We start from the raw sequence: 27,494 nt of genomic DNA on the forward strand, positions 1-27,494 counted from the left end.
TGGGATCGGGGGATGAGCCCACTGTGCCCCGCCTTCCCTCTTCCCTGCAGGATGGACACCACCTCCAGGGGGTAGGGGGGTGGGGGCAAATAGGGAAGCCAACGCGGATATTCCCCAGCGCGGCTTCAGTCACTACAGCGCTAGGAGGGAAAACAGTTTTAGAGGCAAGGTTTCCCAGCACCAGTCTCTCTCCTCCCTCTCTCCCTCTCTCCCTCTCATCTCTCTCTCCTTTCTCCTATCTCTCTCCTCTCCTCTCCTCTCTCCCTCTCTCTCCCCCTCTCCCCCCCCTCACACACACCCCCTGTTCTTTCTCTGTCCTGTGTGGGGAGACAGTTTCCAAGCCCGGCAGCAGTGAAAGCTGAGTTTGTGCCCCCCGCAGCCCCGTCCCTCGATTTCTCCGACCCAACATCCCCAGCAGAAACCAACAGCACAGGAAGTCCCGCCTCTGCTTCTCAGGTCTCGGAGCGGGGCCCTGAGGTCAGCGAGCAGGAGCGCAGACTCTACGCGAGCCCCGGGCACACACCCCAACACCACCTGGCCCCGAGCACTGAGCCAGGAGTCACCCCCGAGCACCTCCGGGTGTGCCTCCCCTCGGAAATACAAAGAAGAGGAAGTTGGTGGGTGCGTGTTGGGGACAGAGGCTCTGAGCTCCACTCCGCAGCCGCCACGGGGGACACGAGGGGGCAGAGGTGGCACCCGGCTCCCTGAGGCCCTGCCTTTTAGCACGCGCCCCAGCCCGCCCTCAGCTTGCTCGGCATCTGGTCACCCTGGGCCCAACCGCGGCTCTGCTCTGGGCCTGGCTGCAAGGATGACAAGACAGGCTTGTCTGGCCTTGGGGTGGGGGGCCGGGCGGGGACCGGATCTAGTTCCCTCCAGGGAAGCCCCAGCTTGACGGCCCCTGTGGTCAGCCCTCCTCCAGCTGAGCGCTGGCCCCTGCCCTGGCCACACTCTCCTGGCCGGGCCGCCCCAGCAGAGGGGGCAGGAAGGGGGGTCAGAGGTCAAAGGCGGCCAGCCCTCAAGTCGGCCCCAGCTGACCCCACCGCCTCAGCCCCCGGATCACCCCAACTGACCGTGACCTGGGGACGAGGGGCCGCCCGTGGTAGGACCGCTGGCCCTTAATAAACTCCGCCTCCGCCTCGAAGGCGCGTCCCGGGACGGTCCCGCAGCCAGGCGCGAGTTTCAAGGCTCTTTATTCGGTGGGGTCGGGACAGGAGTGGGGGCCGGTGGCGGGGGTCCTCGACAGGGAACATAAGTTAAGAGACTGTCCAAGCGGGAAAGCGCGCACAGGGGTCGCCCCAAACCTCGCGCGGCCGAGGTCCTGGGTGGAGCGTCCGGGCCGGGAGGTGGCGCGGGAGCGGGCACCTGGGTCCGCCGGGCACGTCCCGGGCACCGTCCCGGGCCCCGCCCCGGGCCCGCGCGCCCCGGCTTCTAGGAGTAGAACTTGCTGTTGCTCACCCTCTTCTCTCGCAACCTGAAAGGGGGCACCCGTCAGCCGGCAGGGGCGGGGAGGGGGCGAGGGGGGGGCGCGCTGAGACTCGGGGCGGAGGGAGAGAGGAGGAAGGTGGCCAGGGAGCCCGGGACGGGCCCCATGCGAGGCCCCTACTGGCTTCCTGTTCGTTAGTGCACGAAGCCGTGAGTGTCGGACGCTGGCACCCCGGGCCCCCCACCCCACACACACCATCAGGGGCTGCAAGGACCGTACCCGGGGAGCACAGAGGGAGCAAGGGGCGTGGCCGAGGTCTGGGGGCGTGGCCAGTCCGGGGCTGGGCGTGGTCAGGGTGGGGCATGGCCGAGGTCTGGGGGCGTGGCCGAGGGCTGGGGCGTGGTCGGGGCGTGGCGTGGCTGAGGTCTGGGGGCCTGTTGGGGCGTGGTCTAGGGTCGGGGCGGGGCCTAGGTCCGGGGCGGGGCCTAGGTCTGGGGCGGGGCCTAGGTCTGGGGGCGGGGCCGGCCGACCCACCTGCGGTTACACTTCTCCTGGTAGAGTTGCAGCTGGTTCTCGTTGACGTGGAACTCCCTGACCAGCGCGTCCCGGGTGGCACCGCGCAGGTTCTGCTGCGTGTCGTAGAGGAAGAGCTGGTTGTTGAGCTCCTCCTGCCGCCTGCGCAGCTGCCGGCACGACGTGTACAGCTCCTCCTCGCTCTCCTGCGGGCACACGGCGGCGTGAGCGCACGGCCTGCCCCGGGCCCAGGGGAGACGCGGGTCCCAGCGGGCGAGGCGCCTCGGGAGGCTCACTGCCAAAGCCGGAGCCCAGGCGCCCTGCCCGTTGATGCCCTCCCCTGCCCGCCGATCCCTTTCCCTAGCCAAGTCCATCCCGCCCAGGCCGCTGGCCTAAGCAGCTGTGTGCTGGCCACAGGACAGAGCAGGTGACCGTGAGCAGTCGAAGGAGGACACACAGGGAAGCAGGAGCCACCGGGTCTGGACACGCTTCGCGCCTACATCCTATGCGGCCCACCACGTGGCCCGGACAGAGCCACAATCCTGGAGGGCTGCCTGCCTCTCGGCCCACGATGCTGCTACAAACACCCAAACGGCCTTGGGCAGAGCGAAGCCTCCCCGCCCCTGCTGGGAGTGCCCAGGCCGCGGGCTCCGTGGCTGCAGTGCCCCCTCGGGCCCCGGTGCCTCCCGCCGTGCAGGGCCCAGAACACACAGCACGTGACCCGGCCCACAGGCGGAAACGGGGCTCCGGGGGCGAATCCCGGCAAAGCAGGTGTGGGAGCACCGCAGGGGCCCTGGGGAGTGGCAGGTGGGCAGCACTTGGCGCTGGGGTGGGACAACAGCAGGGACTGGAAGGGGAGAGAAGAAACCACACAGCCCCGGCCTGAGGCCACCCCGCTCCCCTCCCCACACCACTGCACACCGAGGTCTGGGGGCGCGGCCGAGGACCGGGGCGTGGCCGAGGTCTGGGGGCGTGGCTGGGCTCAGGCGGCATCCCCCCTGCACACACCACACAGCATCGCCCCCTGCACGTACACTGGTATCACACACACACACACACACACACACACACACACACACACACACACACACACACACACACACGCTGGCCTCTTGGCCCGCCACTGCCCAAGGAAACTCAGCACCAACACCCGCTCGGAGGTTCGCAGGCCAGCCCAGGTGTCTCAGCCTTTCTCTCACGGTGGCCCTTTGTCACCGTTTCCTCCCGGGGACCCCTCGTCTCCTGCTATGCCCCCCACTGAGGCCTCTCAGTTTGGTCCCCTGTGGCCCCGCCAGGGCATCCCAAGGGGGCCACAGGTGAGATGACATGACAGAGGGACCATGGAGCGAGGCGAGCGGCAGGGAGGAAACAAGGTGGGAAGGGCCACAGTCGGGGACTAGGGGTGAGACCACGGTGTCCTGAGCACCCGGGGGCATCCGAGTCTTCTGGCTGCGCTGGCGGCTAGATTGGAGGGACGGGGAACTGTCACTTTGTCACTGTGTCACTCGTCACCTCCTCCTGCTTCTCCTTTGACATTTCCTCTCTGCCCCGGTGTCCTGCTGGCTTTGCAGACTGTTTCCCTGCCTCTCTCCTCGCCCGCACCGCCAGGTTTAGAGTCAAAAGACTTCAGCCTCTTTGATGCTGGAAAAATTCTCAGCCATCAAATATTTTTAAAAACCCTTTTCATATGCTTTCCTCGCTGTGTTCAAAGCACATTCCCCAGCATTTTTCGTTTGAAATTCTTTGCTCCCTCTGGCCAGTTTGGCTCAGAAAGCTCGAACGTGGAATTAATAACAATTTTTTTCCCTAACTCAGTCTTTGAGCTTCCACTAACATTTTTTACTTAAAAAAAAAATTCAAGATTTTTCTAAGAATATTTCCAGAATTTTGACTTTTATTTTTAATTATTCTTATATGCCCTTGATTAAGAGAAAGCTGGTTCTTCTTTAAATATATGCATTCATTAGGTTTTTTCTATTTAAAAAAAATCTATATATTCTAAGCTGGTGACATGATCTGCAGAACACCCCCACCCCCACCCCCCAAAATAAGGGTTTTCCAAGTTGTTTTCAGATTCATGAGTTGAATTCTCTTGCCTTCACATTTGTTCATTTTATTAACATAATTTTCCTTGCATGCCTGGAAATTCCAACGTGCGAGATCATCTGGGAAGGGAAGACTTCTCCCCCCTGAATTCATATGCTGTGATTCCACTCCAGGGACACCCTAAAGGGCTCTCTGCGGGCAGGGCCAGCAAAGTGTCCAGCGTCCATCGGTGGGGTGACAGGTTCCCCATAATACTACCTACCCTGCCTGGGTTCACCTTTAAAAAAAAAACTTTAAGGCAAAAGTGAACATTTACAGGCTGGACAGATAGTACAGTGGCAGGGCGCTCGCCTCACATGAGGTCAACCTGGGTTCGATCCCCGGCATCCCAGAGGGTCCTCCCAGCACCACCAGGAGTAATTCCTGAGTGCAGAGCCAGGAACAAGGCCTGAGTATCTCCAGGTAAGGTCCCAAAACAAAAGCAACGAAGGGAGCGTTTATTTAACATGACACAGTAAGCCATTTCTAGTTAAATTTCTTAACTAAAGAGCTGGGAGAGAGCGCAGGGCTGCCTGCCTGCAAGTGACCGGCCCTCGTGTGATGCCTGCTGCCGCACTTGGAGCCCCGAGCACTGCCAGGAAGAGGCCCTGGGGCCCGCTGGGTGGGGCCCAACCCCAAGAATAGATAAATAAATATAGTTTAATGAAGACTGGAAGCCAGAAGCACACAGCTTTAAGCACTATCAGGGATCTCGGTGGAAAATAAGTCTGCAGAGACCTCACCTGAGGATGCTCTACCGGCTCTTCCCTTTGGGGGCTTTTGTTTTTTTGTGCTTTAGGCCACACCTGGCAGTGCTCAGGGCTCCCCGCTGGCGGGGTGCGGGGGACCCTATGCAGAGACGGAGCACAGGCAGCCACGGGCAGCAGGTGCCAGCCCATGGTCTGTCTCGTTTCTCCCGTCTCCTCAGTTTGCCCTGACACCCAAACATGAATTTCCAGTTTCCGCTGCTGTTCGTTTCCTTCTCTGAGAACCCAGCACCACTTGCAACCCCGCCGTGTCCTCCGGGGGAAGGGGCGGCGGTTCTGCCACCGTCCCGAGTGGCTCTGGGTTTCTGGGGCCACTGTGAGCCGAGGCTCCCGGCAAGTCGCTGGCCTGGGGCCCAGCCACGACACTGGCTCAGTGTGTCCCCCCCACCCCAGGCTGTTTCCGGTGTGAAGCCCACCACCCCTGGTCGTGGGCTGGGGGTCTCGGAGGCCGCTGCATTCACACCCAGAACTGAGAGGAGCTACGCTGGGTCTCCCGACCCGGGGAGTCGGAGAAAGAGCCAAAGGGAGGCAGACGCAACCAGGAAAGACCAGAGACTGGAGACCAAAACACTGGCGCGCAAAGGAAGTGCAAGGGCCAGATCACTCTGCAGGGACTAAAACACAAACCCACAGGGAGGCGGTGAAGGGGGGGACCCCTGAAGGCCAGGACGCAGGGCCGGGCACCAGGCACCAGGCGGAGGAGGGGGTTGGGGGGTGGAGAGGCAAACCAAGATGACCCAGAAAGGAAAGAATGTGTATTTGCATTTAATTGGTACGAGGCGCCGGCTCCATATGCTGCCTGTCAGGAACATTACCCCGAACAGAAAACTCCAAGAGTCGTTTAGTCCTGAGAGAAAATGACAGTTCTGACTGGCAGCCGGGCAAGTGGCCAGACGTGTGTCTCCTCGGGGCCCCAAGCCCGGCCCGAGGCACCTCTGGACACAGCTGGCCGGGCCCGTGTCTCGTGGCCAGTGCGGGTCTGCCCGGCACATCTTGTTCCTGGAAGTCACGCTGATCTCCACTCACGCCGGGGGTCTGCGGCTCTGCTCTCTTCCAAGCCCCCGTTTCTGGGAGGGGGTGACTGGCCCTGCAAACACTGGCCTCTCGTGCACTCACCGGGCCGGCCTCCACCCACAGTCTGGCCTGCGGCAACGCCCTGTGGGTCTGGTGCTGGCCTTGCTTCCCTCATTTCCTTCACAGCAGCTGGGGCGCTTCGGGGAGGACGTGTCCTGGGGTCTTCCCGCTGCCCGCGTGCCCACGGACGGGACCTGCCTAGACGAGACCCGGCCCCGGCACACGGTGAGGCTTGTTTTGGCCCTGTGGGTTGGGAGCCGTAAGCTGCCACTTGTCAAGAGGCCTCGGGTTCCTGTTACTGGCGATCGGGACTCGGGGACGCCCGGTGCGTCGGCCTTGTGGGGAGCCATCGTGAGCGCGTGTCTGGTCCGAGGCCCTCTCGGGGGATGGAGTCAGGTTATGTGCGGAAACCAGAATCTTCCAGGCCGCAGGCGGGCTGGGTGGGCGCCTCTCAGTGAATTCACGCCGATACCCCGTCTCCCATCAGACACTGATTCGGGGAATACCTCTTGCTTGCGGGCTGCTTTATGTCTTCCGGTAAGATGTGCCAGTTATTCGAGTCCTGCACCTTGTTTCCATGTCTCCTAGTATTAAACTATTGTATTAAACCTTCAGTAGCGTCACGAGTGAATTCCCTTCTGAACCTGCTCCATGCCCCACAGTTCCAACAGTTATTTCTAGAATTAAGTTATTTCTGTAACAAATATGACAAACAGAAGTGGGTTTCTTTAAAACTGGAATCGGGGCTGCAGCGATAGCACAGCGGGGAGGGCGTTTGCCTTGCATGTGGCCAACCCGGGTTCAATTCCCAGCATCCTATAGGGTCCCCTGAGCACCGCCAGGAGTAATTCCTGAGTGCAGAGCCAGGAGTAACCCCTGTGCATCACCGGGTGTGACCCAAAAAACAAATAAAATAAAATAAAATAAAACTGGCATCTCGGGCCAGAGGGGGAGGGCAGGCCTAAGGGGGGCTTCCTCGGCCTGTGGCTAACCAGTACCTGCTCCCCACCCGCCCCCCACATACACACAGCCCAGCACAAGCCAGGGGCAGCCTTGACACTGGAAAACGCTCAACCCACCCCCAAACTCTGGAGTCTGGGGCCAGGAGATAGTCCAGCAGACAGGGTCCTTGCCTTGACATGCTGGCCCCACCTGTCATCCCCGGCACCCCACAGGGTCCCCGAGCACAGAGCCAGGAGTAAGCCCCAAGCACTGCTGGGTGTGGCCCAAAAACAAATTGAGAATTTTTGTAAGGTATACAAACTTGGACTGCTTCCATCACTAGTTTGATTATCTCCGTGATAGCCGGTGGGTCCTCATAAGGGAAGTGCTAACTGCTGTTATTAAGACGACCTTGCATGCACTACTGTGCGTGACGCACTCTCTTCCTCCGCTGGCTGGAGACGGCTTGCTGGTTTTTAAAAATAACCGTAATCTCCGCGCTGACACTGGCAGTGACGACAGCACTCTGTCTTCCTGCAGCTCCGATACAAACGTCTATAAACGCCAAGACAGACGTCAGCAGGACCGTTTCTACTTCCTACTGCGGGAGTGGGAATAAGTCCGGAATCCTGGAATTTCAGTGCTTCAGGGGAGACGTCAGATTCAGCGGGCGGCTGTTTTCGGACCTTCTGGAGAATTCCAGCTCAAGCTTCCCTCTGTTCTTGAAACAAAGTTGGTCCATTTACCTTCCTCAAAGCAACCACTCAGAGGCTCAAGTTTTCCAAATGCACGTTTATTCACGGGATCCCTCTCCTGTTCAGTGTCCGCTCTTTTTAGGGGCCCACGAGTGGCGGCTGGGGCTGGAGCTGTGCAGGGTCTCACACCAACTTCTGGTCTCTGCTCTGTTCCTTTACTCATTTTCGGGAAGGGGAGAGGGCCCTGCCCCGCGGTGCTCAGGGCCGATTCCTGGCTCTGTGCTCAGGGCCGACTCCCGACTCTGAGCTCAGAACTGACTCCCGGCTCTGTGCTCAGGGCTGACTCCCGGTTCTGTGCTCAGGGACAGAAGGGGCGCGGGGATGGAACCCAAGTGAGGAGACTGCACGGAAGCACCCTCCCACTCGACTCAGCTCCAGCCCACTTTGTTCCTTTAGCCCTTGGGGGGCTCCACTGGCTGTGGGACGGAGCGCCCCAGCAGTGGGTGCCGCGTGCACTGAGCTCTGAGCACTGAAGCCAGTGAGCAGCCGCCCTCTTGCCTCTCCGGCTAGTCGGCATTCCATCCCCTCCGCTTCTCTGGTTTTGTTGCTTAGCGGTGCCAACAGACTTCAGAGATGGCACTTCTTGGGTTCTCGGGCTCTGTTCAGTCCCGGCGTGGATGCTCACTCCTGCCTCAGTGATCTGTCTCGGTGTTTCGAGAAATCCGTCCTCTCCGAGGCACAGACATTTTCTCCGTGTCTGTCACCTTCGGGGCTCTACCAGGTAACGGGCCGACAAGGCCTTCTGAGACAAACCAGTGTTCCTTTGCGTACTTTATGGTTTTCTTGATGACCAAGCATGCAGTCGGGTTTGGGAAATTCCTGACAAGTACAACAGCGTGTTGTTCGCTGACACCAGCTTGTGCTGGATCCAGCTGGGTAGTTGAGAGGAGTTTGCTCCAGGCCTTCGCCGGCCCCTGCAAGCCGCACGCTGCAGCTCGAGCTTCTGCTCCGTGTGTCTGCCCGCGGCTCCCTCCTTTAGCACCGAGACGGCTCCTGTGCCCCTTGTGATTCGGTGGGGGAGGGGGTGGGTGGGAAGTGGGGGTGGGGCTCACATGTGCAAAGCAGATGCTCCAGCCCTTGGAAATCCCCTTCCCCTCTCATCTGTCTTCAGTAAGATTTGGCCAGTATTCACTGTTCCTCTCAAAGTTCCTTTCCCTCATTTTCATACTAAACTCTATTGTGGTGGTAACTTTTCCTTCCCAACTTTTGTAAGTCTCCAATTACTTTTTTTTTTTTAATCTTGGGTTTCTGAGCCTTTGTTTCCTAAAGAGGAGAACCCAGCTCATTAATAAGTTGTTTTGTTTTGCTATTCCATCTTAATGACTATTTTGATCCTATTTTGTTAATTTCTTCCTTTATCCCCGATCCGCCAACTCTTACTCTCTCACTCAAGTTTTTCCTCTCCTTTTTCCTCCCTTCTTCTCTGCCTTTCGATAATGGTTACTTTCTCCTTTTTTAAACAATCTTAGTCAACGTTTTCTTTTTTACATCAAGACAGCAAAATTAACCCTCCCTGCAAGAGGCCTGAAAGCCTAATTCACCCGCTTTCCCGTCCCTGCCACCCACTCTCCAATCAAAATTGAAATTTTTAAGACACCTTCATTTTTACCTCTCAGTTCCTAGGTTTTACTAATCCTTCATTATTTTCCGCTCCACTCGAGGACGGAACCTTATTTATAGGGTATTATGCTTCAAGACCCCTCACTTCCTAGGTACTGACATCGCCAAATTTTAATCAGATCCCCATTGTGCCGTGGGAGGTAACGGAGTTGCAGAACGTACATTCGGAAACTCTCCGTCTCCTGTTGGGAAATTTCTCTCGAGTGGGCTACGCTGCGTGCTGGGAAATCCCGCTGACCTGCAAGCCGCTGGCCGCTGTCCTGACCTGCAGGTGGCTGGAGGCTGGACTGTCCGACTCATCTGCTTCCTTGCTGTGGTTCTGGGGGCGGGGTGGCCTGGCTGTGGTCAGGGCTGACTCTCTGCATCGATGCCCAGGGGACCAGCTGGGCTGTCCAGGACTGGCCTGCACAGGCGCCCCGCCCGCTGCCCGCTCTCCAGGGATCCGTCCTGGGGCAGTGCCAAGAGGGCGACTTTGGAGGCAGAGGTCTGGGCTGTCTGCTGTGCGTGACCGTGCTTCGCTGACCCTCAGCACCGGAAGCTTCCGTTGCCCCAGCCCGGCTGGGACCTGGGCTCACTGATCTTCTCATCCCTGCTGCAACCCAGGAGCTCGCAGGCAGCCGTCCGGGAGACGTGTATCTGGTTAACGGTCTCCTTCCTGGCAGCTGTGGGGACCCAGACTCGCCCGAATCTCTGACCGAGCCCCCTGCCCGGCCCCGACTCCCGGGGCGACGGCACCCGGACACGCCCTCCACGCTGTCCTGGATGGCTAAGGCGGGTCTCCCGGGGACGGGCTGCTTGTTCTCGAGCGTTCTTTCAGTCCCGAGTCCCAGGCAGACGCCGGCTGAAAGGTTCTCAGCTGCCGTTTCCCGACGTCCACATCGGGCCCCCAGGGCCCCGGGATGGCCTGGCCAGGAGCTCGCACTGGTTCCCGGCACGGTCCTGGCTGCGGACACAGTGTCAGGAGACACCGGGGGCTTGCAGCCACCACGTCCCTCTCGGCACTTTGGGGCCGGCCAGGAGCAAACCAGGTGGCGAGGCACAGAGCGGCCTGGGGCTCTGCACAGCAGCCACTGTCCCGGGCCCCAGGAGCCCGGAGGGAGAGTCAGAACCCTTCCTGCTGGGCCCACAAGACTCCCAGCTCCGGAGCACCCTGCAGGCCCTGCCGGCGGCCCCCGGGGACGGTGAGGACGGCCACTTGGCCATATGCCCCGCCTTCCCCCCCCCACAACACGCTTCGTCTCTTCGCAATCCCAGGAGTGAAATCCCCCCGAGAGGCTCTGTCCAGTGATGGCGTGGACGCCGTACAGCGGGGGAGAGCGAGCTGCATCCTTCTGGGGAAGCTGTCAGCCGTTCCCCCTTTGATGTATGAGCCCATTACCAAATATCTAGCCCCAGGAAACGGCTCCTCATTAAAAATGTTCTATGAGACTCACGCACAAGGGAAAATTCTGCCCCTTGGGTTGGCGAAGGGAACAGGGGGGCCGAGAAAGCACGGGCGCCACGGGAGAATGCCCCGAGCCAGCCGGGCTGCGGTGGAGGGGGCACGGGAAGTCAGCTCGGGGGGCACCAGCAGGCCCGAGGCCCAGGAGGGCCTTTCCACCGCTTATGGTCACGGTTCCCGGCCCCAAGCTCGAGTCCACCCCCACACAGATGGGGACAGTCGGGACAGACTCTCCCGCAAGGCCAAAGGACAAGAAGGCCGCCTGTCCCCAAGCAGGGGGCACCCGTTCAGGCTCGGCCACGCCGGGAAATGAGTGCCAACCTTCCCACCCGCCCCCCAGCTGCCGCCGGAGGATGCGGGCACGGGTGCCCGGAGGGCGCCGACGGCAGGGCAGTGAACCCCAAGGCACCGAGCAGGAACCCTCCGCTGGTGCCCGAGACAGGCCACGGGGCAAGTGGCGGTGGAGGCGAGATTCTGGCACAGCTGGTCTCTGCGCGTGCAGGAACACCAGCCGTTGCCAGACTCCCCTGGGGGGCGCCCCAGCCCCGCTCCACACACACATTCAGCGAGGCGCGCGCTGACGGAGCCCGGGGGGCCCAAGGATCTGCCAAAGAGCTTCGCTCTGCAGCCACACGGACCCTCGGGAGCTCGGCGTGTGCGTGGAGGGTAAACCGAGGCCGCCAGGGGACACTGAGGCGTCACCAGCGGGGTGAGTCCGCGGAGACGCCCACAGCCCTCAGGGTTCCCCTCCCCCCGCCAGGTGCTTCTCTGCTCACCAGAACCGGCCGTAGCTCACAGAACACCAGGAGGGACGCCAGCTCGATGTCCTCACTGTACCCGTTCTTCAGGGGCACCGCCCGGAACCCTGCACGGGAGGAGAAACGCCCAGCGCAGGTCAGGGGCCGGGCTCGTGTGCAGTGCCCGCTGTCCCCGGGGCAGGTCAGGGGCCTCGTGTGCAGTGCCCGCTGTCCCCGGGGCAGGCCAGGGGCCTCGTGTGCAGGCGCCTGCTCTCACGGCGGGGGCCTGCGAGGCTTCTGTCCTTTGCTCTGCTTGGTTCCTTGTGTCACCAAGGGCAGGGGGACCTTCGAGACTAGGTCTGCAGGCGCGGACGGGCCCGAGGAGGCGAGCCCCCGCCGGCACCGCTGGGAGGATTAAGGCAGGAGGGGCTGAGCCCTTGGAACAATCTGCTCCCGGCCCCCTCCGGCTCGGCTCCAGCTGCCTCAAAGGCTTAAGCCCGCAGCCCTGTAACGGGGGGCTCGGGGGGGGGCAGTTTATTTTTGGATCCCGAAGGCCCCACGTCTTCTGCACAAAGGGATTATTTGCTTTATTTCATTTCTTCCGTGAATAGGGATGTGGCAGGCAGTGCCCTTGAGAATTCCTTCCTGCATTTGAAATCTCCCACTTAAGATCAGGCGTGTTCGACAAGCACGGACACACGGACACTGCCTGCGGCCGGCCAGGGACAGGCCCGTTCCCATGTACGCCCCCAGATGCCAGGAAGCAGCCCCCCACCCCCGACCCCAGGACAAAGCATCAGAGGGAGGGTGTGGGTACAGGTGCGGGGGGGCGGGGAGGGAGCACCGTCACTGTGAGCAGCCCAAGGGAGACGGCATGGGAGCAGGGCGAGGTGGGATCCACCCCCACACCCTACTCTGGAATGACCCCTGAGCCTACGGCCTGGAGTAAGCCCTGAGCAGTGCTGGGTGCAACCCCTCGCCCCCACAAAACCATCCTGAGCCTTCGTTACCTGATTACTCTAAGGGGAAGGGTGCCAGGTACGGGGCAGCTGTGCCAAAGTTCAGCCTCTGGGACTTGCACATTCATAATCACTTATTAAATTACAAGGGGGTGAAGATTTAGCTTAAAATGTCAACGATTGGGGGCTGGAGCGATAGTACAACAGGGAGGGCATTTGCTTTGCATGAGCCGACCCGGGTTCAGGCCCTGGCATTCCATAGGGTCCCCCAGCACCACCAGGAGTGATTCCTGAGTGCAGAGCCAGGAGTAACCCCTGGGCATCACTGGTGTGACCCAAAAAGAAAAAAAAAAAAGTCAAATGATTTAAAGAAGCAGCTGATGGAAACATGTTTCTCAATAAGAAGCTGCTCGGTCTAGCTCCGTTCTCTCCGAGTGCCATCCCAAGGCACCTGGGCGCCTCCTGACCCGTGGGCAGCTGGGCCCCAGAGCTGGCTTCACAGCTGGGCGTCCACTCTGGCGGTGCTGAGGGCAGAAAGGCTCCGACTAGCCATCCTGAGAGGGGCGGGAGCTCGAGGGAAGGGCCTGCTATGTTCTGCGTTTGGAAAAGTAAGAAAACGGGACTTCTTGGGCCAGAGAGATGGGACGGCAGGCCGGACGTCTGACACGTGCACGCGCCCGACCTGGGTTGATCCCCACCCCCCAGGCGTCATCCCCGAGTGCAGAGCCAGGAGCAAGCCCTGAGCACTGTGGGGTGTGGGCCAAAAGAGTTATAAAAGGACTTCTCATGCCACATCAAGAGAAAAGACTCGGGGCTGGAGTGATAGCACAGCGGGGAGGACGTTTGCCTTGCACGCGGCCGACCCGGGTTCAAATCCCAGCATCCCATAGGGTCCCCTGAGCACCGCCAGGGGTGATTCCTGAGTGCAGAGCCAGGAGTAACCCCTGTGCATCGCCGGGTGTGACCCAAAAAAAAAAAAAAAAAAGAATCAAAGAGAAAATACTCGACTTGCGTCTAAATTGCCCAAATTCGTAAAATTGCCTTTTTCTCTTGTCACATGACCCTGAGCAGACAGGGGAGCTGTGACCTCGGGGGTACCCGGATGACTGTGGGGCACCCGAAACACCAGAGCAGGACGAGAGCAAGAGGGTGTGACCATGACTCTCCGGGACGCAGCCGGGCATGTGGGGAGGGTGGGGCCGAGGGGGTCCCGGCCACCCTGGGCGCAGGGGCTGAGGGTCCTGCCGGCTGCAGCCAGCTTCTCGGCGCTCAGGCAAGCGAGGGTCTGGCTCTTGGCTCTGGACCGTCCAGCTCACCGTCCAGTGCTCCCCCGGGGCCCACCGGGACACGCACCCGCCCGCACCTGACTTGATGCCCCTGATGGGGTAGGTGGCGTGCGCCAGGAAGTTGGGGTCGCTGAACATGTCCTCCTCGTACACCGCGAAGCGCAGGAACGCCAGGTTCGGGTCGTAGATCTCGAAGGTGACCTTCTCCTGCGTCGGCGCCCACACGGGACTCAGGCCGTTGTCATCTGCGGGGAGGCGGGAGGGGGCTCAGCAGGGCCGGCCCTGGGCCCCCAGACCCTCTCCCTTCTTGGGGGGGGGGCTGCTGGCGCTGGGAGAGCCGAGGGCCTGGCCGCCGACTGTGTCTCCAAGGGCAGCGGTGAGGCGCGGGGGCACCGGCGCTCGGCCCTGGGCCCGGGGGCTGCGGGGCTGCCCCCGTCTCACACAGAGCCCGGCAGCACCCCCCAGGCAGGCGGTGACTCGCTCCCCGGGCTGCAGCGAGGACGCGGGAAGGCCCGCGCAGGGGCGAGCGGCCAGACGGGCCCCAGCCACGCCCCTCGGACCCCGGGCACGTACTCACGACCGTCGTCTTGAACTTGTTGTTGTCGTACTCGGCGCCGCAGATCTCCACCTCCACGAAGGGGCAGGTGATGCTCCGGCCCAGCTTGGGGAGGTGACGGGCCCCCAGGACCTGCGGCACCGAGGCCAGGGCTGGGTCCCCGCAGCCCTCTCGGACCCCAGGACCCGCCCCCGCAGCCCTCTCGGACCCCAGGACCCGCCCCCGCAGCCCTCTCGGGCCCCAGGACCCGCCCCCGCAAGGCCGGGGGTCGCAGCAGACACAGAGAACGGGAAGGTCTAGTTCTAGCACCCGCCCCCCCGGCCCCCGCAGCCCCCCGTTTCTGCCCTGCTCTAGGGTCTCAGCCCGCGGCCTCGGGGCCGACTCCCGGCTCTGTGCTCGGGGATCCCTCCCGGGCTGCTCAAGAACCACACGGACTACCTCTCTGGCCCCGAACTTCCTCCTCTTTCCCGTTTTTATGCGGGGGGGGGGCACCGGGCCCAGGCAAGCCCCTCCCCCGCCGCTGGGGTCCTCTCTCCTTCCTCTCTGAAAATCCCCCTCTCCGCCTCCCGGAGCCCCCACAGGCGGGGAGCGAGCAAAGACCCGTGCTCGGCACGTTCTCTGGAAGCTTCCGGGTCCGCCCCGTGGGCTGCCCACACCAGGGAGGCCACTCTGTCCCCCAAGTGGCCGTTCCCCGTCCCCGAGTGCTCTGCTGGGGCCTGCGAGTCCCCCGCCCCCCCCACACACAGTCCCCCGCCCACACACACACACACACACACACACACACACACAGTCCCCCGCCCCTCCACACACACAGTCCCCGCCCACACACACAGTCCCCGCCCACACACAGTCCCCGCCCCCCACAGTCCTCGCCCCCACACACAGTCCCCGCCCCCACACACAGTCCCCGCCCCCACACAGTCCCCGCCCCCACACAGTCCCCGCCCCCACACACAGTCCCCCGCCCCTCCACACACACAGTCCCCGCCCACACACACAGTCCCCGCCCCCCACAGTCCCCGCCCCCCACAGTCCTCGCCCCCACACACAGTCCCCGCCCCCACACACAGTCCCCGCCCCCACACAGTCCCCCGCCCACACAGTCACCCGCCCACATACACACACAGAGTCCCCACACACACAGTCCCCCGCACACACACACACAGAGTTCCCCGCGCACACACACGCGCGCGCGCGCACACACACACACACACAGTCCCCCGCCCATACACCACACACACACACACAGAGTCCCCCTCCCCCCTACACACACACACACACACACACACACACGCGCGCGCGCGCAGAGGACACACGGAGGCGAGCAGACAGACTGGCCGTACCCGGGGCACGCGGGCGGGCCCCACCTTGACCGTGAGCGTCATCTGGATCTTCCGCTGGCTCTCGGGCAGCGCGGGCTCGTACTTGTCCGTCCGCATGCTCTCCGGCTGCAGCACGTAGCCCGTGCGCCCGTTGAGGGAGAACAGGGCGTGGTTCATCTGCATGTACTTGTCTGGGGAGGAGAGGGGGCTCAGGCCGGGCCGGGGAGAGGGCTCCGCTGACCCCAGGGGTCCCCCAGCCTGCCAGGAGACCCCTGAGTGCAGAGCCGGAGGGAGGGGGAAGGAGGGAGGAGGGAAGGAGGGAAGGAGGGAGGGAGGGAAGGAAGGAGGAAGGAGGGAGGGACTGAGGGAAGGAGGGAAGGAGGAAGGGAGGGAGGGAGGGAGGGAAGGAAGGCGGGAAGGAGGGAGGGAGGGAGGGAGGGAAGGACGGAGGGAGGGAGGGAGGGAAGGAAGGCGGGAAGGAGGGAGGGAGGGAGGGAAGGACGGAGGGAGGGAGGAAGGGTAGAAAGGGAGGGAGGGAGGGAAGAAGGGAAGGGTTGAGGGAGGAAGGGAAGAATGGAGGAAGGGAAGGAGGGAAGGAAGGAAGGAAGGAAGGAAGGAAGGAAAAGAGGAAGGAAGGAAGGAAGGAGGGAGGAAAAGAGGGAAGGAAGGAAGGAAGGATGGAGGAAAAGAGGGAGGAAGGAAGGAAGGAGGGAGGAAAAGAGGGAAGGAAGGAAGGAAGGAAGGAAGGAAGGAAGGAAGGAAGGAAGGAAGGAAGGAAGGAAGGGGGAAGGAAATATGGGATTAAAGATAACCCTCAGAAACGGTCTTTGCTGAGAGAAACTATGGCATTGTAACCACTTCCTTGGCTTGGGGCCGCACCCAGCGATGCTCCCGGCCCTGTGCTCAGGGCTCACTGCTGGCGGGCTCAGGGCCCATGTGTTGCCCCCAAAGTCCCCAGGCCTTTGAGCTCGGTCTCCAGCCCCCTCTGTCCTTTGTGGGTTGGGGCCGCACCCAGGGGCACTGAGGGGTCACTCAGCAGTGTCCAGTGCCCGCGCCCGGCCGGTGTCGGACCCCCTGCGCTGTGGGGCTTTAAAGGCGCCAAGTGGGAATCACCTTCCGGCAGGGGGGAGAAGGCAGGGAGGAGCCGCAGGGGGAGACTCCGGGCCGCCCGGTCACCCCCGCCGCCTGTCCTGGCGGGGCCGGGACCCTGCCCGCACCCCCCGGCCCCCGCGCACCTGCCGTCTGGAAGTTGAGCGCCACCATCTGCGCGCCGCACAGCCAGAGGCGGAAGGGGTCGTAGTTGGACGAGTCCACGCGCTGGCCCTTGGGGTAGACGCGCGTCAGGCCCTTCTGGTTGTAGCGCAGCAGGTCCACGGGCCGCTGCCGGGTCACGCTGTCGGCCTTGGTCTCCACGAAGGAGCGGATCTCCCGGAAGTCGGGGTTCTCTGCACGGGGAGGCGCGCTTACCCGCCGCCCGCCGCGAGGGGCTGCGGGCAGGGCCCAGCACTGCCGCCTTCGCCTGTCCGGAGCCGGCCCCGCTCACACAAGCACCCGCGGGGGCCGAGCACGCGAGGGCGGCCTTCGGGGCCCCGGAGAGGCGAGACCGTGGGGCTCAGGCTGGCCCCGGGCCCCGCACGGTGGGACTTAAAAGGTGATTGAAAGGCCTACACAGCCCTGAGCCGGCTCACGCCCCCGCGGTCCCCGGAAGGGCAGGGCAGGGCAGGGCGAGGTGTGGGGGCAGGGGTGCAGCGGGCGGGGGCACCCGGAACAAGCTGCCGGGGAGGCCAGTCGGACTCTGGACGCGATACCTCCCTGCAGACAGTGGGGGTCCTGGGGGACCCCCACTCATCACTCAGAGACCAGCAGCCCGTGGGCGCCAAGACAGCACAGACTGTGGCCAGAGGCGCCGCCGGCCACTCTGTGCAGGCTCAGCAATGGCCCTGGGGTCAGGAGTGAGTGTCACCTGGGGTCAGGAGTGTCACCTGGGGTCAGGGGTGTCACCTGGGGTCAGGAGTGAGTGTCACCTGGGGTCAGGGGTATCACCTGGGGTCAGGAGTGAGTGTCACCTGGGGTCAGGAGTGTCACCTGGGGTCAGGGGTGTCACCTGGGGTCAGGAGTGTCACCTGGGGTCAGGAGTGAGTGTCACCTGGGGTCAGGAGTGTCACCTGGGGTCAGGGGTGTCACCTGGGGTCAGGAGTGAGTGTCACCTGGGGTCAGGGGTATCACCTGGGGTCAGGAGTGGGTGTCACCTGGGGTCAGGAGTGTCACCTGGGGTCAGGGGTGTCACCTGGGGTCAGGAGTGTCACCTGGGGTCAGGAGTGAGTGTCACCTGGGGTCAGGAGTGAGTGTCACCTGGGGTCAGGGGTGTCACCTGGGGTCAGGAGTGAGTGTCACCTGGGGTCAGGAGCGGTACCTGAGGCGGCCACAGGGGCTCTGCCTGAAACGGGGAAGTTGACCTGGCCCTAAACCTAATCACCCGGGGAACCTTCCGGAGATGGAGCAGAGACTGGAGCGTCCAGGCCACCCCAGAGGCTGGAGCTGCACAACAGACCCCCGGACCTTTGGGCGGGCAGGGACCCCAGCCCTGAGCCTCGGCCTGACTCCAGGTGCGGATCTGGGTCCCCGCGGAAGCCCCTGCTGTGGGGACGTTTGCTCCTGAAGGCGCAGGGAGCCCGCTGGGCCCGGGCGGCCTGGCCGGGGGGCGGGAGGGTGGGAGGGTGGGAGCCGCGCCCGGGCACCCACAGTACCGAGGTTGTCCTTGGTCTTGCTCGTGGGTTTGCAGTAAACCACCAGGTCCGAGAGCTCGATGGCGATGGACTGGTTCTTCTCCCAGTACTTCATGCTGTTCTCCTGCGGGGAGCCGAGCCTGAGCCCCGCCCCACCCACTGCCCCGCCCTCCCACTTGGCCCCGCCCCTAGACCCGCCCTTCCACTCGGCCCCACCCTCCGCTCGGCCCCGCCCCACTCGGCCCCGCCCCCACCCTGCCCCTCCCCTCGGCCCCGCCCTCCCACTGGGCCTCCGCCCCTTGACCCCGCCCTTCCACTCGGCCCCGCCCCACTCGGCCCCGCCCCCACCCTGCCCCTCCCCTCGGCCCCGCCCTCCCACTTGGCCCCGCCCATAGGCCCCGCCCCCACTTGGCCCCACCTTCCACTCGGCCCCGCCGTCCCACTCGGCTCCACCCTCCCCCCTCAGCCCTGCCCCCCTAGCCTGGTTGCTTCTGCCCCAGGTCCTTTTCCTTCTCTGTTTCACTTTTTAGTTTTGGGGTCACACCCGGCAGTGCTCAGGGATCACCCTTCGTGGGGTTCCGGGGACCACATGGGGTGCGGGGGCTGGAACCCGGTCAGCTGCGCACAAGGCCGGTGCCTGCCTCTGAGCTCCCTGCAGCCCTCCACCCCAGTTCCTTTTTCTCCAGTTCTCTTTTGGGGCACCCCAACAGGGCTCCGCGCCCAGGGACCCCTCCTGGCGGTGCTCAGGGGACCCTATGGGATGTCGGGGGTCGAACCCAGGCCTGCCACGTGCAAGCCAGCGCCCTCCCCCCTACGCCACCGCCCCTGCCCAATTCTTCACCAAGTGTCTCCCCCCCCCCCCGCCCGCGAGCCCCGCCCCCAGCCGAGAGGCCGCTGGGCCCCGAGCTCGCCTGGTCCCCCCTGGCCCACACCCTCGGCCATCACGCGTCAGGCCCCCGTGCCCGGGCCCGAGTCTCGCAGACCGGCTGTCCCCGTCACGGCCCACGGGACACGAGGCCTCCCGGGCAGCACGCAGAGGCGACACCGCCCTCGGACCCATCCCAGCCCCGCCGACTGCTCATCCTGGTCCCTCCCACGCCCGACGGGGAGGCCCGAGGGCAGGCGCGGGTCACTCTCTGGGGGTCTCAGCGCCAGGCCGGGCCCCACACGCTGCCCCCCGGAGAATGGGGCTGTGTCTTGAGGCCCGCCCGGCGGTGCTCAGGGCTGAGCCCCGGCTCTGCACTCGGGGATCGCTCTGGCAGTGCTCGGGGTCAAACCGGGGCCACTTACAGGGCAAACGCCTTCCCCGCCGCACCATTTCAGTGCTCTGCGAGGCCGGGCCAGGCCAACGGCTCTCGGTGGTAGCGGGGGCTGGGCCAGCCCCCTGGGCCCAGGGGAGACGGGAGGGGAGGGGAGGGGCGGGCAGGGGCGTGAGACGCTTGACTCTCACTCGCATCCAGCAGACTCAAGGCTCTGTGCTGTGCTCAGGGAGCACCCGGGGGGCTCCGAGACCCGAGGGGCAGGGCCCCGGCCAGCGCCCCGCCCACTGCGGGGCCCCCTTGACTCCCCGGCAGGCACAAAGGCGGTCCCAAGGACACAGAACTTGGGCTCTGCCCGCTCAGCTGGGCACGGGGGCGCCACAGCTGCTGGGAACGGCACGGTGAGGCCCGGGAAGGCCGGGCCGGACACTGACCCGCTGACCGAACAGGCCAAGGACGGACGGGCCTCGGCTGACGCGGGGACTCGGGCCCCCACCCTGCACGCGTGAGCACGAGAAAACAACCTCCCTCCGAGCCCTCGCACACACGAGCCCCCGGGGCCGTCAGGGCAGAGAAGGGCCTGGGCCGTGGGCAGGAGCGGGTCCCCCACCCTGGGTGGAACAGCTTCCCACGGCAGCCCTGGGCCACGGAGAAAGGCAGAGACCGCGGCCAGCACGGGGGGGGGGGGGGGCGCCCAGCACCACGTACAGTCCCCAGCACGGAGCACAGAGCCAGGAGTAGCCTCTGAGCACTGCTGGGTGTGGCCCCAGCCCCCAGCCACCAGAGAGAGAGAGAGAGACAGAGAGATAGAGACAGAGAGACAGAGAGAGAGACAGAGAAAATGAGACAGAGACAGAGAGAGACAGAGAAAATGAGACAGAGACAGAGAGACAGAGAACCAGAGAGAGACAGAGAAACAGAGACAGAGAAAATGAAACAGAGACAGAGAGAGACAGAGAGACAGAGACACAGAGAGAGCAAGACAGAGAGAGACAAAGAGACAGAGAAAGACAGAGACACAGAGAGACACAGAGACAGAGAGGAGACAGACACAGAGACAGAGACACAGAGAGAGATAGAGAAAAAGAGACAGAGACACAGAGGCAGAGAGGAGACAGACACAGAGACACAGAGAGAGACAGAGACAGAGAGAGACAGAGACAGAGACAGAGAGAGAGACAGAGGGGGTGTCAAGCTCCAGGACAAAGCAGGTGGCAGAGCTGTGGGTGGGGCCGGTCCTCATCCTGCCTGCACCCCTCAGAGCCCCGGACTTAGAGGCAACCTGGACCCACCGGGCTCCCGCTGAGGGGGCAGGGGTCGAGTGCCTCCTCACCAGTGCTCCCGTTCCCCGGGACGCACAGCTCAACTGGGTGGGCAGAGACGCCCTGGAAGAGAGAGGACGCGCCCAGACACGGTCAGGAAAAGGAAGGTCCCGATAAACCCAGGAGGGTGGCGCCCCCTTGTGCCCCAGTGCGGTACTGCAAGGCAGTCACTCCCCACCCACCCGCCCACACAGAGGAATGAGGTGGCAGGGGCTGGGAGGGGCAGTGGGCGACCTGCTCTCAGGCGCCCACGCTGCAGAGGCCAACGACCACCCCAGCCTGTGAGGCCCAGGCACAGTCTGTTGGGTTCTTCTGCCCTTGCCCGCGAGCGCCCCGGGGTGGGTCCGCGCTGCTGCTCCCGGCCCTGAGCCCACTGTGTGCCGCTGCCCGGGCACCCGCCGTCCAGCCGACCTGCCCCGTCCCGGGAGCCCCGTGCCGCCCCCCCCCGGGGCAGGAGCTCCGGCCCAGGGCTGTGCCGGGCCCACCCTTGGGGAGCAACCTGCGACCCCGCGGCCTGAGACCCCCCAGTCTGGGCGACACGCGGGAGCCAGCTCCCCCTCGCACTCAGGCCGCTGGAACCCGAGTGTCCTCCCCCTCCATCCGCGGGAGGGCAGCTGGGCCCGCACCCCCAGTGCCCAGGCCGGTGCTGCGCCAGGGCCCCAGGGCCCAGAGGGGCGTGTGAGGGGCCCCAGGGCCAGTGTGGCCGCCCGTTCCTCAGCCCAAGCACGTCCAGCCAGACGCCCTCAGACACGCCCCGCCCCCGCCCCAGAGCCCAAATCCACGACGGCCAACTCCCCGGCAAACTCCCCGGGGAAATACACGAAACGTGTCCCGCCGAGAGATTCCCAGGAGCGGGCGGGAAGGAGGCGCGGGGGGCCGGGCCCACTGGACAGGACACGGGAGGGGGGCCGGGGCTGCCCACTCCCTGGCGCCCGCGGGCCCACCTTGGCGTCCATCTTCCAGGTGATCTCGCGGATGCTCTGGAACCACTCGAACAGCTCCTCCAGGCGGTCCGCCGCGAACTCCACGGGCGGGTCCCCCTGCTTCTTGGGCTCCAGGATGAAGACGAACGGCTTCTGGTTCTTGCCCTGGGGGGCTTTGGCTGAAGGCCAGAGGCGGAGTGAGACGCCTTCGGCCCCGGCACCCCGGACCCCACCGCCGTGCCCTGGGCCCCACCAGGGACCCCGTCCTATGGGCACGGCAGCCATCCCTCGGGACACAGTTTTGAGACATGGACCCACCTCCCACCTTCACCCCCCCGCCGCCGGGCGGCGGCCCCGCACCCCCACAGGGCAGGGCCGAGCAGGGGGTCACGCGGGGAGCTGGCCCAGCTGACCGGCCGAGGCATCGTGCCCAGGAGAAAGGCCCCTGCCCCACGGGCGACCACAGCTCCCGGCCGAGGGACACACCGACGTGCACAGACCATGTGGCACGTGGGGCAGAGCCCGGCCAGGACGTGACCCAGGCCCAGAGGGGCAGAGTGACACGCAGATGAGAACCGCGGCCCGACACTGGGGGGGGGGCTGGGGCACACACGCACCCACGTTGTAGGCGTTGAGGTCCAGGATCCCCCGGCAGAGGGAGCCCAAGGGGTTGTCCTCGATGATCTGCAGAGACCAGACGGCCCCGTGAGTCCCGACGCGGGGGTGGGGGCGGGGGGGGGGGCGTCACGAGCGCGTTTCCCTCCCGGACCCTCCCGCGGGCAGAGAGCAGGGTCAGAGGCGGGGCTGGGGGCCAGTCTGCTGAATTCCGGAGCAGCCCCCAGGCTCCGTGTGACTGCCCCTGCCCCGAGCTCTGTGCACCTGCGGGGCCTGAGTCTGACCCTGGCCCCCCCCGCCCCCCCAGCAACGACAGGGGGACCCTCGAGGCAATGCCCACCCCGCCACCTGCCTTCCAGGCCCCATCTGACGCAGCCTCCTGCCGGGCACAGGGCGGGCTGCGGGGATCCCGCAGCCAGGAGTGCCACCTGCACCTCAGGCCGTTCCTGTGCTGGACTCTAAGATGGGTGCTCCCAAGCAGTGCTCGGGATCCTGCCACTTCTCAGCCAACTGGGCCATCAGTTCACCACCAGGGCCCAGGGTGCTGCTGAGGGTTCCCCGGACCACCCTGGAGGTGGTGGGGTCCCCCAGGGCAAGCCCCCTAGCCACTGTGCTGTCTCCCAACCCGCTAACTTCCAAGAGGCCAGGCCCCTTCTTCCGTGCAGCCTTCCCAGACTGCTACTTCTGCCTTGACAAAACTCCCTGGGTTTGAGCAGGACCTAAGCGTGCAGGGGTGTGGGCGGGGGCTGAGAGGGGAGGGGCTGCGCATCTGCCCGAGGTGCAGGAGCCGGGGGCTGGGGCCAGGTGGCACTCACCTGCTTCTCCATCTCCTCCACGTCGGCAGTGGAAATGTCCTCGACGTAGTTGGAGGGAAAGTACTGCTGGACCCGGGTGCCGTAGTCGCCCTTCCACCTGGGGGCAGTGGGCAGCAGTGGGCACCAGCGGGCATCAGTGGGCACCAGCGGGCGGCCGGCGCGGGGGCAGGAGGGGCGCGTGGGGCACCGGGCACACTGGCGGCTTCTGTCCACCAGCAGCGGCCGCCAGGGGCGGGGACGCCCCCACGCAGGGCTCCCGCCAGCCTCCCGCCCAGCCCCGTGGGCCCCGCCCACTCTCGGCCAGGACGTGCGGGCAGTCGGGGTCCCTCCAGCCCGAGGTCACAGCCCCCCACGGGGCTGCTCCGGGGAGCTTCCGGAACACCCTGCATGGCCTCCAGTCAGGGCAGGATGGGAGCCCGCCACCCGCCACCCTGACAAGCACTCTCGCACCCTGGGGCACCCTGCGCTGCCAACCTCTGCGGGCTCAGCTAGGCATGCCTCCCCCGGGGAGTCTTCCCTGACTGCCACCGTTCGCTCACAGCTGTGCTCCGGGGCCTTCCCCTCCCGGGAGGGCGCCCACCCATCCGTCTGCGCCAGAACCTTCTGGCTGGGAAGGCAGGCCGCGGGGGAGCACTTCGCAGAGCGGCACACGCACGAGGACCAGCTCTCCGGGCCCCGGGGGCCGCGGGATGTCCAGCGGCACGGCCAGCGCGGGGCTGCCCCCCATGGCCCACAGTTGGGCCCTGCTGGGCGGATCATGCCGGCTGCCCGTCACCCCGTGAGGGGCCCAGGCGCGGAGCCGGATGGCTGCCACTGCCGGCACCGTCCCCGGGGGCTGCGGCCCCCACCCCCGTGCCCCCAGGGAGCCCCCTCCAGGGAGGGGCCCCCCAGGTCTGATCCCAGGCACCACGTGCGGCCCCGAGCACCACGGTGTGGCCCAGCACCACACAGCAGAACCGCAAAACCAGAATCAGGGGCTGGAGCCATAGCACAGCGGGGAGGGCGTCTGCCTTGCACGCGGCCGACCCGGGTTCTATCCCAGCATCCCATAGGGTCCCCCGAGCACTGCCAGGGGTGATTCCTGAGTGCAGAGCCAGGAGTGACCCCTGAGCATCGCCGGGTGTGACCCAAAAAGATAAAAAAAAAAAAGCAAACAGAATCAGCGGCGTGGCCGGGAAGCCTGGGGGGCCCCTGACGCGCCCGTGCCGAGGGGCGAGGCCCCGGGAGTCAGGACGCGGGGACACAGGGAGCACGGTGTGTGCCCAGGGAGGCTCCCGCCCGGCGGCGGCCACCACAGTGAAACAGGAGAGAGGTGACGCCTGCCACGAGGGGCTGTGGGACTGTGTCTGTGAGCAGCTGAGTGTGAGTGTGGGGCTGTGTCACTGTGTGGCTGGGACTGTGTGATTATGACTGTATGACTGTGGTTGTGTGTGACAGTGACTGTGACTGTGAGTGGTCTAGTGTGATTGCATGTCACTGTGAGTGACTGTGTGACTATATGTGACTGTGTAACTGTGACTCTGAGTGTGACTGTGCGACTATGTGCGAGTGACTGTGACTGTATGTGACTACACATGACTATGATTGTGTGTGCCTATGACTGTGAATGACTGAGTCTGACTATGACTGTGAGTGACCGTGTGTCTGTGTATGGTTGTGACTATGTGTGACTGTGTGGCTGTGATTGTGACTGTGACTGGCTGGCTGTGACTCTGTGACTGTGGCTGTGTGGCTGTATGTGACTGTGCAACTGGCTGTGATTATGACTGTGTGTGGCTGTGACTGACTGTGTGACTGTGTGACTGTTACTTTGTGAGTGTGGCTGTGACTATGTGACTGTATGGCTGTGATTGTGATTGTGACTGTGACTGAGTGAGATTGTGACTATGTCTGTGTGTGACTGTGTGATTGTATACAGGTGTGGCTGTGGCTGTGTGGCTGTGACTGTGTGTGACTGTGACTGACTGTGATTGTGACTGTGTGGCTGTGACTGTATGTGACTGTGTGACTGACTGTGACTGTGTAACTGTGTGACTATATGTGACTGTGTGACTGACTAAATGACTGTGACTGTATGTGACTGTGTGGCTGTGACTGTGACTGTGTGGCTGTGACTGTATGTGACTGTGTGGCTGATTGTGACTGTGTAACTGTGTGACTGTATGTGACTGTGTGACTGACTGAATGACTGTGACTGTATGTGACTGTGTGGCTGTGACTGTGACTGTGTGACTGTGTGTGACTGACTGTGACTGTGTAAGTGTGTGACTGTATGTGACTGTGTGACTGAATGACTGTGACTGCATGTGACTGTGTGGCTGTGACTGTGACTGTGTGACTGTGACTGTATGTGACTATGTGACTGATTGTGACTGTGTAACTGTGTGGCTGTATGTGACTGTGTGACTGAATGACTGTGACTGTATGTGACTGTGTGACTGTGATTGTGACTGTGTGGTTGTGACTGTGGCTGACTGTGACTGAGTAACTGTGTGACTATATGTAACTGTGTGACTGAATGACTGTGACTGCATGTGACTGTGTAGCTGATTGTGACTGTGTAACTGTGTGACTGTATGTGACTGTGTGGCTGTGATTCTGACTGCGGCTGCCCGAGCGTGTGTCACCTCTCCTCTAGGAAACTGGTCAATGCGGGCAGGGTCGGGAAGGGCAGGGGGCGCCGCGTCGGCTCCTCACCAGCCCCCCGGCTCCTTGGAGACGTTGTGGATGAGGGCGCCCCGGCAGAAGCTCAGCTCGTCGTTCTGCTTGGCCTTGTAGTCGTACAGCGCCTTCACTGTCCGCTGAGGCTTTGGGGGAAGAAAGGGACCGTCAGGAGGGCCGGCGGCGCCACCTGCTGGCCAGGGGACAGCACTGCCAGGAGCTGCCGCCCAGCCCGCCTGGGGCCCTGGGGACAGACCAACCACAGGCCCGCAGGATGGCCCTCTCCCTCGAGAGACACCAGCTGGTGCTCCCGCTCCAGTGCCCGCCGGAACCGACCGGGACACGCCTCCAACCCCTGCTGTGCTCAGCGGGAAGCTGGGAAGTGCCCTGGCCCCTGAAAGGGAGGCGGGACCCGACCAGGAAGCAGGTCCTGCTCCCCCGGGCACCTGACGGCTGCGTGCAGGTGTCTGCTCTGCCTCAGTTTCCCCCTCAGTGACACAGGAGTCATAGCTACTACAGAGGAGATGGTGGAGCACAGCTCAACCAGAATGCGGGCAGGCGGCATTTCCTGTGTTAGCACAGCCGGGCCAGAGAGCTCAGGAAGGATCTAGAAACCAGGGGGTCTGGGCACCGCCGTCAGCGAGAAAGAGGCGGAAGACTGGCAGGAGCCAAGGACGGTGCCCGAGCTCAGAACTCCGGCCCGGCAAGCCGCCCCGGGGTGGGGCCCCAGTGACCTTCCCTCCGGAACCAGAGCTGTCAATCATCTCTCCTCAAAAAGCTAAACAGAATCGGGGCAGCTCGGGAGGCCGGGGTGGGCAGCTGTCGCCCTGCAGGCCCAAGGCCCCGGGGCTGGCGGTGGCCCAGGGTGCACACGACCGGGAGGCGCAGCTGGGGAGCCCTGAGCACTGCCCGAGGCCAGCACAGGGCAGCGAGGCCAGGTGGACACTGCCCGCGGGGCGCAGGGCGCAAGGCGGGGGGAGGCGGGGCGGGGGCGCATCGTACCATGGAAGGGTTGATCTCACTGGGGTCCACGTACATCCTGCTGACGTCGTAGAGGGAGTTGATGTCTCTCTCCTGCACAAGAACAGAGAGTGGCCAACGGCCAGGCCGCCTGGGCTCGGAAACGCAGGAGGGAGCCCAGCGCCGGCGAAGCGTCCGCACACACGGAGGCTTCACCCCCGAACCCAGGGCCCCCGCCCGGCCCCGCGCTCAGCGGGAAGCCCAGGCCCGAGGGACGCCTGCGCCTCGCCCATCCCGCAACACTGCACACGGCCCGACAGCCCGGGCCAGGCGCCACTGTCAGGGCCCTCGGGCTGCGGGGTCAGCCCAGCCCCAGGCGGCTGGGGCCTGGCGAACCACAGGGCCTCCGGGACCGGAGCGGAAATGCGGCGATCGGATGGAGTCAGAGGCTGTCTGTCACCCAGACGACACCATGTCTGAGGCCCCATCCTTACTTATCTCTCACCCCACACACACAGGTACCTGCCCCAGCATCCGCTTCTATATGCCTCTAGGTTTGCTCTCCTGGTCACCCCAGGGCCTTTGCACACATGGCCTTTCCCCACCAACCCCCCAACGCCATGACTCACTCCCTCAAGCCACCGTTTCTCTCTCCACTCAAGCACTGCCTCCCTCCTCCCTCCGCAGATCTCAGGGCCCCCTGGAGAATGCTGGAGGCCAGGGCCTGGACGGG

General features: G+C 64.0%; 1 protein-coding gene across 1 annotated transcript in view; it reads right to left on the reverse strand.

Moving 5' to 3' along the window:
- Window positions 1-1,173: 1,173 nt before the first annotated feature.
- Window positions 1,174-27,494, reverse strand: part of PLCG2 (phospholipase C gamma 2) — an 80,260-nt gene continuing 53,939 nt past the window's right edge. The window contains exons 21-33 of the mRNA XM_055145728.1: window positions 26,804-26,875; window positions 25,838-25,947; window positions 23,141-23,237; window positions 22,328-22,394; window positions 21,732-21,889; window positions 18,228-18,330; window positions 16,716-16,925; window positions 15,526-15,671; window positions 14,176-14,290; window positions 13,680-13,847; window positions 11,397-11,485; window positions 1,958-2,142; window positions 1,174-1,471 (exon numbers count right to left, since the gene is read on the reverse strand). Of these exons, the coding sequence (XP_055001703.1) occupies window positions 1,429-1,471; window positions 1,958-2,142; window positions 11,397-11,485; window positions 13,680-13,847; window positions 14,176-14,290; window positions 15,526-15,671; window positions 16,716-16,925; window positions 18,228-18,330; window positions 21,732-21,889; window positions 22,328-22,394; window positions 23,141-23,237; window positions 25,838-25,947; window positions 26,804-26,875 (1,563 nt within the window). The 3' untranslated portion in view covers window positions 1,174-1,428. The remainder of the gene's footprint in view (window positions 1,472-1,957; window positions 2,143-11,396; window positions 11,486-13,679; window positions 13,848-14,175; window positions 14,291-15,525; window positions 15,672-16,715; window positions 16,926-18,227; window positions 18,331-21,731; window positions 21,890-22,327; window positions 22,395-23,140; window positions 23,238-25,837; window positions 25,948-26,803; window positions 26,876-27,494) is intronic.

This window comes from Sorex araneus, chromosome 8 (genome assembly GCF_027595985.1).
Source record: "Sorex araneus isolate mSorAra2 chromosome 8, mSorAra2.pri, whole genome shotgun sequence".
NCBI lineage: Eukaryota > Metazoa > Chordata > Mammalia > Eulipotyphla > Soricidae > Sorex > Sorex araneus.